Source organism: Dicentrarchus labrax, unplaced genomic scaffold (genome assembly GCF_905237075.1).
Source record: "Dicentrarchus labrax unplaced genomic scaffold, dlabrax2021, whole genome shotgun sequence".
Lineage (NCBI taxonomy): Eukaryota > Metazoa > Chordata > Actinopteri > Moronidae > Dicentrarchus > Dicentrarchus labrax.
In genome coordinates, this window is record NW_026136719.1 from 14344156 (window position 1) to 14357688 (window position 13533).

The 13533-nt window shown below is 41.4% G+C and overlaps 1 protein-coding gene across 1 annotated transcript in view; it reads left to right on the top strand.

The window, feature by feature from the left end:
- Nucleotides 1–5465: 5465 nt before the first annotated feature.
- Nucleotides 5466–13533, top strand: part of acsf3 (acyl-CoA synthetase family member 3) — a 32521-nt gene continuing 24453 nt past the window's right edge. Inside the window, exons 1-3 of the mRNA XM_051379947.1 lie at nucleotides 5466–5549; nucleotides 6345–7149; nucleotides 10192–10347. Coding sequence (XP_051235907.1) covers nucleotides 6427–7149; nucleotides 10192–10347 — 879 coding nt within the window. The 5' untranslated portion in view covers nucleotides 5466–5549; nucleotides 6345–6426. The remainder of the gene's footprint in view (nucleotides 5550–6344; nucleotides 7150–10191; nucleotides 10348–13533) is intronic.

Here is a 13533-nt window from a genome sequence, read left to right on the forward strand (position 1 = left end):
CACTACAAAACAAAAGCTTTTTTTTTTCACTTTAATGAATTTTTCAGGACTCCTCATCTGCAGATGTGCATAGGCATTGAGTGAGCCTCTCCCAGCAAGGTTAGCCATTGTCTCGAATTGCCTCTTCAATCTAAACAGCTTTTTACTTGTTTACAGTTTGCCAGAAGTGTTCACACTGTACTTCTGGTAGTACTTCCTGTCATTCAACAAGACAAGGATGTTAGGAGCTAAGTGCACACATACATTACTGTACATTATCTTTGCATGTATTCCTTCTTTATTTAAAATTACAAGAAAACAAAAACACACTGGGCTCGTTTACTCAATGTGTCAAGTCTAAATGATAAAATGAATAGCTGAATGAAAATCCACATATCCATTTTGAATGAAATATGGATTGTTTATACCTTTAAAAAACATATTTTTTATTTGTATTTCATTTTTCACAACATTCATTCATGCGCTACAAGGGCAGTCTCAAACTAAAGGTTTGCAAGTTGAAAACCAAATTACATAAACTGCACAGAAATAGGCAGAGTTTTCTGAGTTTTAGAGGTGTTCTGCTGTGGGCTTCCCTTATAGTCAGGACAAGAGTACAGCGGTAGGCTCTGCCCTCCCTGGGAGGCTAGACAACATATGGCACTGTCTCCCAGAGAACAACACACCACCCAAGCAGCCTGGCAGCCTTGTGTGTTTGTGTGTGTCTATGTATGTGTGACTGTGCAAGGGTGAATAAGGGAGCCTGTAGCATGTGCATGTTTGCAGAAGATGGAACGAGAAGGATGCCTGCCAAAATTTGTTGCATGGCAGAAGAAATAAAGTGCAGATGTATGCCTTTTTTTCCATAGCCACATAAGCTAAATAGGCATTAAACATGACAAACATTTGCAAGGCATTAGAAACAACCATCTCCTTATGTGAACTCAGACAATCTATTTTTGATCAAAGCTGCATCATGAACATATTTCAGAAAGCGACGGGAGATGGAAGAACTAAATATTTCACTTTGTATCTGTATGTAATATAGTGCAACAGTATGCAACCTTGGCATGCTTGTTTGAATGGGATGCTACAAACTTTTCGATGATCAGGGGCAGCGTATTGTTGAGAATGCAGGACAAAGTCAGTGAGCTGAATTAGATGGGGGGGGTGTAGGCGGAAGTCCTGATCGTCTGTCTAGCAGAATAGTTTCCATTTTCATGTGTGTGAGTTAAAAGGGAAAGAAGAGAATCAATAAGGCATTAGTGGAAAGCCATCAAAATATTCCGGAGCGATCTAAAGCTTATTACAGCCAGTAGGTCAGGAAGTTGGGTATCATTTATTTAAGGTGAGTTACCTTAAGACTACAGTTAAATCAACTTTATTACATCCATTTGACCACGCTGCCTGCCTCAGTTATTCAGAGAATGTGTAAATTACAATAGCAAGTTACAAGCATTTTCATATTACCTTTATTATTATAAATCGTCCCTGATGAATTTGGATGACATTTTATAAAAAATAAAGAGAGAGAGCCTCCCTGCAGAGAGAGATATCTGCTCTCTAAGTAGCTTGAATCCAAGATCCTGTGCCAACCCAAACAATGCAGACCCATAGCATATAGCCACTTCAAATCCTCTGGTGGAGACATTTCTGTCTAAGGCCATGATGAGAGGCTCATGTAAGCAGCTCATCAGCAGCCTGTTTGCCCATATGTGCCTCACACCCCACAGTCCCCAGTGGGTCCTGGCTCTGTGCAGTGATACCATCTCATCTGCCAACATAGACCATTTGGAAAAAAAACACAATCCCTCTTCTGGTCGGCCTATTCTGCCCTCACTGGCTAGTGATCTGCACAGATAGTATAGCCAGTAAATCCACCAAGTCAAATGCCTAAAAAGAGGCTGGCCAGTAGAAACAGAAAACTTTCAGACATACTCTTTTGAGAGGTTAAGCAAGGGATGAGTTGCAGAGTCACGATGACAACTGAAAATCAGTCATGGCCAATTAACAGGAATAAATCTTAACAAATTCACCTCATCCGATAATCAGATTTATAAAACAGACAGTAGCGGTGTTTTTTTTAAATCACTAAGGTGTGAGTCCTTGGGGCCAGTATTGATGATGGCATATGCTGTGGGAAGCAGACAGACAGGAAGGCAGGGTCCAGTGTCATATCTGCAGTGTGTATCTGCAGGTCCCGCGCGGCGACGGTTCGCTTATCCCCCTGCCACCGCACATATGTTTGGGAAACTGAACAGTTGGACGTGGCCGAGGGCTAAAATGGGTCAGACCGACACAGATGGAGAAAAAACTCCCACTGGGTCACTGTCAGATGACTAACACCCACAGAAAAAAGTGAGAGAATATGTGTGTGTGTGTGTGTTTATGTGTATGTGTGTAAGGGAGAGATGTAGTTAAATTTTGACAGACTTCAACAGCTTGCCAGCAACATTTCTCTTGAAACAAGGATAGAAAAAAATATAACAAGTTTTAAATTCAAATTGGGTCATGCAGTGCTCGAGTAGCCAAGAGCAAACCATGAACTCTGAAGAAAGCCAGGGGATGTCAAGAATTCCCAACATAAAATTCGTCTTTCTGCATTTTTAACTTCTCTTCCTTGACTTTACTTCATGTATAAACCAAACCAAAAGTGAAAACATGACTTGAGTCCCATGTCATGTTTTCACTTAATACTGTAATTGTGATCACAATAAACACACAATCAATTTATTTTTTTGCTATTAAACTTGAATAACATAAAAGCTGACATTTGGGATAAATTGAAAACTTTAGGTTTTTGCCCTGGGAACGTCAGGGCTTCTCTACAAGAAAAATCAATTAAGAGTGCAGGAGAACCCAAACACATCTCTGGGGATATGGAGAGGAGTTAGCATTAAATGCACCTCACTGATTAAATGGAATAATCCAGACCAGTAGATGGTATATTCCATGACAATGGATAGTGGCACTGAAATAATCAAGCATTAAACAATGCAACATTACATTCCACTCTCTATTATGTTAGACTTTTTAAAACAAGATGTAACCAATTGAATCTCTGTTAGAACGTCTCACAAAGATGCCATTGGAAATGTTCCCCCAGGTAATCTTCAGGCAAAGCTGTCCCCCTCTTTTTCAACAGTCAATGGTGTCACAGCTAAAATGTATTCAGAGCGCTTCAGGCAAATGTCCTTGGTTGTCAAAACCTCCATTAGAAATGGAATGTGAGGCAATAATTGCTCCCATCCATTTGTTCATTATAAAAGTGGGAGGGAAATTCCTTTCAGAGTAATCCATGGCTGCCTTTTGATTTGATCTTTCAACACCATTTCCCAACACAAAAAGATAGGCCAGTGCTGTCTGATGAAGTCCAAAACGCATTGCCTTTCTGAATGTTATGTTACTGCCACTTGTGTTTGTGTTCACTTTTTTTTATTTGAGGCTTTAAAAAACACTTTATGAAAGCCAAGAGCTTCCAGTTGTCTGTGCATTGTTTCTTCCTGGGCCTTTTTGAAAGCACTATGGTTTGACGTATACAACACGTAGAGAATATTCACAGAGCATCCTTCATCTTTCACCTCAAATGAACCCTGCCATCACATGAGGACATACAAGTCCCTTTGCGCAGAATACAAGCCATGTTGTCAACCATGCATTAGTATGTGGGTGGCATGTGCTCTGTGAGGCAGTCATATGTTTACAGTGAATCTCTTGGATGAAAGTCAAGTTTGCAGCTGCAGCCACGAAATAATTCATCGCTCGCCTTTTTACCCGGGAGGAGCCACAGGTAGTTGATGAAGTGGCAGTGCCAAGACTCCCAACTGGTGAAGACGAAGCGCAGCTGCCAGGAGTCAGCGCGGCCAGATGCCGCTGCTGATGTACCATGTGTTCCAAGCAGGGCAACAGTGTGTTTGTGTGTGAGCTGGGGTGGGAGGGGAGAGAAGGGAGCGCTTGCCAAGACATTCTCACATTGATGCCAACCTGACACATGCTTGGGTACTCCCCACGGTTTGTGTTACCATCTCAGCCTCTCTCACAGATCTGTGGGGGGTCCCCTCTTTCCCTTTTCCTCAGATGCAGTCTTTTGCCAAGATGGGAGTTGGCGCCTGCTTGCGGCCGTCCAGCCCATCAGTGGCGAGATCCTTTCAGGTGGTCTTCGCTGAATGGTGTGTTGGCAGCAGGCCATTGCAGCAGAATGCCAGCTTCTGCTAGATACTCTGTCTAATCATGTTGTCGCCATAACCGTAACTATAACGCCTCATGTCTTGTCCTCTCACCCCTGACAAACAGACTTATACATGATGCCCTTTATTTTCCTCCACTCTTTCTCCATCTCTCTATGTTTCCAGTAGCTGTAAATAAGACTCACAATGGCTCAGATTCCAGTCCCCATGTAACGCATGTCAAAAATATGGCCAACTTCCAGGAAGCAAATCCAAAAACATTGGTCATCTGTGCCTTATTTCGTTTCATCAGAGATGCATTCGGTCATTTTTCGGTTGAATCCTTAGAAAAAGCAGCAGTGCCATCTGCATAAAAAAAGACGAAAGACTGTTGAAATGCCCTACAAATGAAGGATTTTCTGGAAATTACATAGCTGCTGGGGTAGCATAGCATCCCATTGAATAGCGATTTCCCCACGAATGGGAACGAGTGGTCTTTGACGATACTATTCCTGAGAGTGGAGGGGAGTTCTCTGAAACAAAGGCTCCAATTTCGTTAGGAACATGCCATCCTTGTTTGCAGTGTAGGGGGTTTGGGGAGGGAAGTGAAAACTTTTTGAACGTGTGCCATGTCTGTACCATTCTCTTATCTGAGGCCCGCGACTGCCAGCTGGCGGCTGAATGTGCCCACTTGCACCGTGAAGATGAAGTCAGCCAAGCTAGTTGGCACACTGAGTGGTAGGACTGGCATGTGATCTAAAGCCAAACACAGCTCTGTGTGGGGTAGCTGCATATATGCTGCACTCTCCCTTCTCCCGTCCTCGCCTCTGGTGAACAGACTCTCCACTGGATCTGCAGATCTTCAAAAATGAGGGCGGATCTAGACAACCAGGCTGAGTTAAGAATCACAAAATGTCAGACAACAACACAAGTCATCTCCGTAGCTCTGTAATGAATGATACAATGATTTGAAACTAGCTGTCTGTGAGCCTGCAAGTACAAAGTACTACATTAGATCATTTGTAACATTCAAACTTAAACATATCAAGAGATAATGGTTGAAATTGATCTGAAAAGAGAAAATTAATTCAGTCTAGGAGCGATAAGCCTACAATTTATTAGTTCTCTGCAGATATTAAATCATAATCTCACAGTATATGCATTTAAATCATTTCATGTAGTGAAAGGTATTCAAAAGGGAAGTATAGAGCCACTTAAGTAATAAAACAATTTTATTGGACTATTAAAAACTCCTATTTTTGAAGTCTCAGTCGCCACACTAGAGCAGGGTTTGTAGTGTGTACTTACGAGGTAGGAACCATTCAAGCGACGTATGTTTCATGTCGGAAGACTAATTCCGTTGCACCGTCCTTCACTACAAGATATACCGGGCTTTTGGTTTAGGTAAGGTGAAAAGGAGATATGTAACGTTATAAAGCGGAACACGTGTATTTCTTAAGCAGCATTCATATATTATTCGCTGAAGAAAGGAGATTTATTTTGGATAAAGTCCGGTCGGTGTCCGTCTTCTGTCCGTCTTCTGTCCGTCAGTTCCCTTTTAGTTAGATAATGTCAAAAGTCAGTCATGGTCAGCATTAACACTACATGTTCCTTAATAGCGACAAAAACAAAAAATAAAACCCACGAGTCCGTGTTTTAACTTCGGTTATTGTTGAAATAAATATGTTTATTATGAAGCTAACAACTGGAGATGTTTGCTTGCTTTGTCAGTCCAAAAACTCCCAAGTTGTTGATAATAAAAAGGGGCACCAGTTTCACACATGAGCTGCAATTACATTATCACAGATGGTATTATGGTAATTGTCCGCCTGTGAGACAGTTGTATGGTGTCCTCTGTGGGTCTGAAGGGAGCTTTTCAAAGTCTGGAAGAGTAATCCTCTGGAGGTGTGATGTGTAATGATAAGTTATTAGAGTTATATTTTACTATAATAATAAATCTGCTTATTAAAAATCATCAGAGAAATGGTACATTCAAGCTGCGGGCAGTGAGTTTGTGTTAAGTAGTGCCATGCTACTTAAATGAAAGTGCAGGCGAAGTGATAGCAACTTGGTCGAACTGAATATTACAGAAGGAGGATAATAAGATTTAAATGGTATACCTTTAGAAGATGTCAAACTTTGTGTGCTGCTTGATAAAACTAAGCCCACATCCACTTTCTTCCCCCCAACAACTCACAGACATCACCTGATATGAGTGGATGCCACACACTGAGGATTGCCTTCTTGAGGTTCTAACTCTGGAGGGTCTGAAGTCTCAAACATGCTGTCAGGACTTGTTGCAGCTGCTGCCTGCCACTCTCTGAAGTGGACATTGCCTCGCTGCAAAGCCACTCTTCACAGAACTTATTGCTCATCAAAGCCAAGGCAATGGCTACTGGGAACGGTGGTTCAAAGACAGGCTCATAGATGGACTACAGCACAGTCATCGAGTATCAACCTGGGTCCTGTGTTTGCCAGAGCTCCAGCATTTGGAGATAGAATTGCTATCATAGATAGCAGTGGTAGCCACAGCTACAAGCAGCTGTACAGCAGCAGCTTAGGTCTTGCAGGTAGAATCACTACCGCTCTCAACTGCGACTTTGGGGGTCTGGAAGGCAAACGAATCTCCTTCCTGTGTGCTAATGATGCTTCCTATACAGTGGCACAGTGGGCGTCTTGGATGAGTGGTGGGACGGCCGTGCCACTCTACCGAAAACACCCTGAATCTGAACTGGAGTACATCATCTCTGACTCCCAGAGTTCACTGCTGGTGGCAGGGCATCCCTATGCTGAAACCCTCGAACCACTGGCGCAGAGACTCGGGCTGCCATGCCTGACGCTGCCCCCTACATCTGACCTGTGCACCTTAGCTGGGGCAGACTCCCAAGACAAGGAGACAGCCATTGCAGACTGGGCTGATCGACCAGCGATGATTATCTACACCAGTGGTACCACGGGGAGACCCAAGGGAGTTCTACATACGCACAGAAGCATCCAAGCCATGGTAAATGTTGTCTTTTAAACTATAATTACATTAGAGACAAAGCCAATTACATTTCAGTTTGAGGTTGATTCAAAGCTTTGATATAGCAGAGGAGGTTACAGCTGGTGCTAATAAGTAAGGTGCTACCAATAAGTAGGAACAGTATGTATCTTGGTCACAAAAAAAATATTATAAATTATCAACGTCAAAATGTGATGTGTTTATGGAAAAGATTAATGTCAGCTAAGGTACTGGATATTTGAAACTCGAAAATGCTGTATCCGTCGGCGTGTAATTGATGATATTGGTATTTAATATGATTGTGATTTGTGTTGGGACTGATTGGTATGTTTTTAGTCTACCCTCCGGTCTTTTATATAATTTCCTTACCCATCCGCTGTCTGTGTGTTCTGTCCAGATTCTCAAAATAGAAGAGATTTGTTTGCTACTGGAACGTGACTGTCCATAACACATTAGTCAGAATGGCACATCTTCAGAATATTTGGGGGAGGGGGCTTTAAACGCCTCTTTGTTGGTGTGTTCAGGCGCATAGAGGAAGCTCTGACATCAGAAATCAAATTTTTCTACATTTTCCATACAAGAAAATGTTATAGTGTCTTCTTCTTTTTGTCCATGTTTGTCCAGTGAGTTTGATGTTCTTTTGTTGACTGCTATTCTTTTTCAAAACGGTCCCTCGTCATTAGTACCTTTATAGAAATAAAAGGAAACCATTACAACTCAGGTACAGTGGTTAGACAGTTAATATCTAAACCTATTTGGAATATTTGGTAAATGACTACTGTCAGGTAAAGAATGCACACAGGTTTTGTTTTTGTTTGTTTGTCATGAAACACAGAGTAGTATTACATAGAATATATGCTTTTATGGGTTTAATTGACTTGGGCTTTCTTAAATAATTAATAGTCAACTTCAATATTCAAGTCAAGGTTATTTATATTGTTTATTTAAGTCTTTCTACAGGATATCATGCAGTGCAGGCAGAGATTATGAAGTGACTATCCGGAGCTCCACAAAACTAACACATATAGACACACAAAATGTATTCATGGTTTGAGTGTTTAGACACCCCCGTACTCCTATTTGACTCCCTGATTAGCATCATTCCTCTTTTGTTCCAGTCAAGCTTTCTGAATAATCACTAATTTATGCCATTAAAGATCTCCTGAAGATTTTCCTGTATATTTTCTAAGCGAAATTGACCTACATGTCCAATAGTGTGGAAAATTAAATCACCCTGAAAGACAGCAGAGCTTCATTTGTCTGTGGTTGGCTCAGGGAAGTGAGTGAGTGAGTGAATGATTAAGTGAGTCTGTCTGTTTTCCTGGAAGCCAACAACATCAAGTTGTCAGAATTCCTGGAAAGCTCCTCTGTCAGGTTAATGTGAATGAAGACCTGAGACCAGCTGGAAAGGAAAATAAATTTAAGCTTGGATTTAAGATGACCATCTGATCCCCATTTTGTATATCTTTGATAATGTGAATAAATACACTGAATGTTTTTTGCGTCATTCTGGCAATTGAAATGCCTGATCCAGCAGACACAGACAGTAAGGTTGCAATGTTGTTGTTTTCCTAGTGAATGGGACACTGAAAAGCTTGCATACTTATTTCCTAACCTAATCATTGAGGTGCACTTTACCTGTGGTGTGTTTTGTGCATTACTTAAAGATGCCAACATCATGAGCAGTGTCAGAGGGGTACCGAATGTCATCTGAGTGATCAGAAACTGCACTCCGCATTGACCTACATAGCCTAGTTGTTGGTGTTGTGATTTAAATTACTGGCTCTTAGAACCAAACATTAACGAGAGGTCTGATCTCTGCATGTGTGTGTTTTTGCAAGTGTGTCAGCAATTTCTAGCTGTGATCTGTTCACTTATTTTGCATTTTCATTCAGAAACATGTGGTGGAAGTTTCACTGTTAATAAACAAGGCAAGATTATACTTTATTGTCTGATACAGGGAACTGGACACAATAACCAGAACACCTGGGTAACTCAGTAGAACAAATAATCTTTTATTTATCTAAAATTTATAATTTTTTTCTATATTATAAATTTATCTTTTCGTTAACCAAAATTAAACAATATAAGCTTCATGAAGGTAGTGGGTCTTACAAATGACATTATATTTTCGGTGTTCTTCTATAACTGGACATTCACAGCCAAAAACATAAAATAGTTTAAACAGGCACAATTCCCCTGTATACTGTTGAAGTGTTTTCAGGAGCACAAGGTTGAAGTTCAATTCCCATGCCCTCCATAATCACCTAATCTAATCAGTGGAGTTTTTCCTTGTTTGAATCAAGAGACTAAGGACAGGGGTGTCGTGCAAGATGAATCTGTGATTTTAAGCTATACAGATCAAATTGACTTGACTAGAAGAAAAAGATGTTATTAATTCCTGAAATAACTGGAGGTTTAATTTCTGTGAGAAATCCACAATTTAGAATTCAGGATTGCATAATAACTGGCTTCTTAAATGGGATAAATCAACATTGAATAAGATGCTATTATCAAACAGTTTTTGGTGATGCATGCTGTATTCTGAGCCGATTGTATCTGTTTCATAATAGTTATAATGATAGCAGCAATCTACTTTTCAAAACATTAAGGATTAACATCAGATTCTAGTGTTCTTTTTTTATACTAAATGTTATTAATACTAGTTTGCACATCGCACAGGGAGAAATTAATTGTTGAAGAGACATATACAGATTTCTCCCCCAACAGGATCCTCAGTAGACCAGTTACATTATAATAACTTTGAGTTATTATTTTGCTCTCCGACTGCAACCAAATTCAGTGTTCACAGGGGGCAGATGTCATTCTTCCAAAAGCAGAAAGTTGCTAATTGAGGTGTGAATACGGCAAGTTGGCAGGAAGCCAAAAGCACTAAAAAAAACAAGTAAACTGCATCACGACACCACAAAATATTGTAAATAGTGTGCAACAGTAAAAGCTGATTGAGGTGGTTTATTGTAAAGACAGTATGATGTGCTGACCTCCTCTCTTTCCTCCCCTGTCTCCCCCCTCACCCCGTAGATCCAGTGTCTGGTTTCAGAGTGGGCGTGGTCCAGAGATGACGTCATCCTCCACACCTTGCCGCTCCACCACGTGCATGGCATCATTAACAAGCTGCTGTGCCCGCTCTGGGTGGGCGCCACCTGCATCATGCTTCCTGACTTCGACCCTCAGAAGGTCTGGACTGCACTCTGTCTCTTTCTTGTTCGAATGCTTTATCTTGGTACAGTATACCTTACATTAACTCCACTGAACAAAAGAGGCAGCCTTACAGCTCAGGAGGTGACTATGAGAACGAAGCTGTCATTGACATGTAGCCTAAGAAGTATGTAGTTTTTAGAAATCCTGTATGGACAAGACCCTCAACTCTTTCCACATAAATCCCTCTTTCTTTATTAGTGCTTCCTTTTGCCCTTCCACGTTTCTTCTCCTTCCTTTCTCCTCGCTTCATCTCCTCTCCCTCTCTCCTATCAGTCTCTCCTCCTCCTCCTCCCCCTCCTTCTCTGACTGTCAAACTAAGTGTTTGGGGCTCAGTGATGAATTGCCCTGTGTGGCTTTGTATCTGACCAATGCCGACTCACGGCTGGGGCTTAAGCAGCGGATCAATCGATGAGCTGACATTGAAGGATGATAGTGCTTGTTTGGCCCTAGGAAGGGAGGGGAAGATGGGGTGCTAAGTGTGTGTGTGTGTGTGTGTGTGTGTGTGTGTGTGTGTGTGTGTGTGTGTGTGTGTGTGTGTGTGTGTGTGTGTGTGTGTGGCTTTGGAACATTTAGGAGTGTAAATGCTTGTGTTTTCCAATGTGTGTTTCTGTCTGTATGTCAGGACCTCCACAACTCACTGGCAGTGACGGTAGATGGAAAGGAAAGGTCTTTAAAGGACATATGTATCTGTCAACATGGGTATTGCTACTCTGTTATGGATATCAGTATTCTGCTGTTATCCCTGACCTTGTGCACCAAACCGCAAAACCCCTCCTCTCACCCTTAAAAATAAGCCTTTATTCTCCTCCTCCTGAAGTTACAGTACATTGATGAAGTGATCGATAGTCTGTCTCTTCTATCCCCTAAGATCTCTGAAGGGGAGCCTAGGCAGCAGAGGCCGCCATTGATTTTTTCTGATTTCGCCTGGAGATAGTGACAAAAATTTTCAGTGTAGGAATAGTGATCCAGTAAATTGCAGATAAGTCTATTTCGAGTGTGCTGTTGCTTACTGATGGGGGCAGATACTCTTCCTCGGGTTCACACAGTACTTAAACATTTTTTGTGTTTTTTGAATTCTCATGGACTACTTCATCACAGCACATTCATAATTGTATTAATATGAGGAAATTATTTATTAACACATTAAAAACATTTTTGAGATATTGATTCAGGAGCCAGGGTAATAAATCACTTCAGTCATTTCATTGTGTTCTATTAGCTAAAGGCATTTTATTAAGTAGCCTGATTGATGGAGGTTCCACAGATGCATACAGTAGTTTGATCAGTCTGTCCACCACTTTGGTCCAGACAGAAATATCTCAGCAACTATTAACATTTCCATGGAATTTTGTACAGATATTTATGGTCCCCAGAGGATGAGGCATGCTGACTTTGGTGATCACCCCCACCTTTCCTCTAGTGCCACCAGCAGGTCAATATTTTAATTTATCTTGTGAAATATCTTAACATCTCATAAAATATATGCAGATATTTTTGCTCCCCAGATTTTTCCTTTACCGCCATCATGAGGAGTTTTTGAGTGAAATATCCCAACAATTATTATTGAATTATTGGAAGGATTGTCATGACAATTAGATGCAGACGTTCATGTTTCCCTCAGAATTAATTGTAATCGCCCTTGACTTTTCATATAGCACCATCATCAATTATTTGGTTTATGACTAAATACTAGCAAAATTAATGACAATCCCACTTTCTAAATGAAGATGGTGAAAGTGGTAAATATTACACTTGCTAAACATCAGCATATTAGCGTTATGAGCTTTTTAGTATGCTTACGTTCATTTAGTTCAAAGCAACGCTGTGCCAAAGTGCAGCATCACAGCACCTCTAGCATGGCTGTAGACTCTTATTTTGATAGTAGTGCCTATTGACCATACCGTACATACCATACCGTTTCAGTACCAAGACCAAAACTACACTTTGTTTGATACCGTTCCTTTAGTGATGTTTTCAGTATTAGTATTTTTTAACACTGTACAAAAACTTTCCTAAATAAAACACTCTAAATCTGACCAAGCATCAGTGGCAACTTTTGATACCAGGGCGTTTTCGATACTCAGCACTATGGACACATTGATGTTCAACATCCAGTCCTCTTCAGGAAGAATTGGCAATATTGTGTTGAAGTCCCATGTCGAATGCAGGGCTGAGCAGCTCATTGAGTTGTTTAGGATGCAGGCCATGGCTCTGGGTTCTCACCACATCCTGTCCCCTAGGTGGAGGCCAGCTCTTTGACGGACATAAATTGCCTTCCTCTCTCCTCCAGACTGGATTTGGTGGAAGCGCTCCACTGCGCTTGATAGACAACACCCAGAACGGTCAGGGCACACTCGGTTAATAATCCGTCTCTCTGCACAAAGTTTCATTCTATACAGGTGAACTGTGAACACCCACAGTTTTTCAACTTGTAATTATATTGTGAGAAACGGGACAGGGATCTGATCAGACTGTTGACAAAGGTGAATCACCTCAGCACTATTTTTCTATATATTTCAGTTATGTTTGTTTATTAAAGGCAGGGGAGGTGAGAGGCAGGGAAGTTAGTAGATAATAGATTAGTTGAGTCTATGACAAGGTGACTCGAAGGAGAAGTGGAAGGAAGAGTTTAGAATTTGTTGGGACATTAAGAATGATGTGGTGGTACTACAGGTTAGAGATGATGGGAAAGACTGCATCTTTCTATGTGTGAGTATGCGTCTAGGTGTATGTCAGAGAGAGAGAGAGACTGCAGAGGCAGCGAAGCAGGAAATTACGAAATGGAGAGAAGGTAAGTGAATGTGAGATAGGGAGTGAAAAGGGAGAGGGGAGAAAGAAAGATGAAGGGAAAAATGTGGGGTCAGAGATGAAAGTAGAGAATGAAAAAGAAGCACTTTGGGAATGGAGGTAGAATGAAAGAAGAAGAAGAAGAAGGAGGATAAGTAGACTGAGCGGAAAAGGGGAGGGGAGACAGCTGGGGAGGAGCGTTTGTCTCCCAAGGGGGAGACGAGACCTAGAGAAGCTGTCGTTCACCTTCACTTAATTCATGCTGTCGTCCCATCCTCCCATCGTCTACTGCGATGTACCCAGACTCTGTGTGTGTGTGTGTGTGTGTGTGTGTGTGTGTGTGTGTGTGTGTGTGTGTGTGTGTGTGAGGGATGA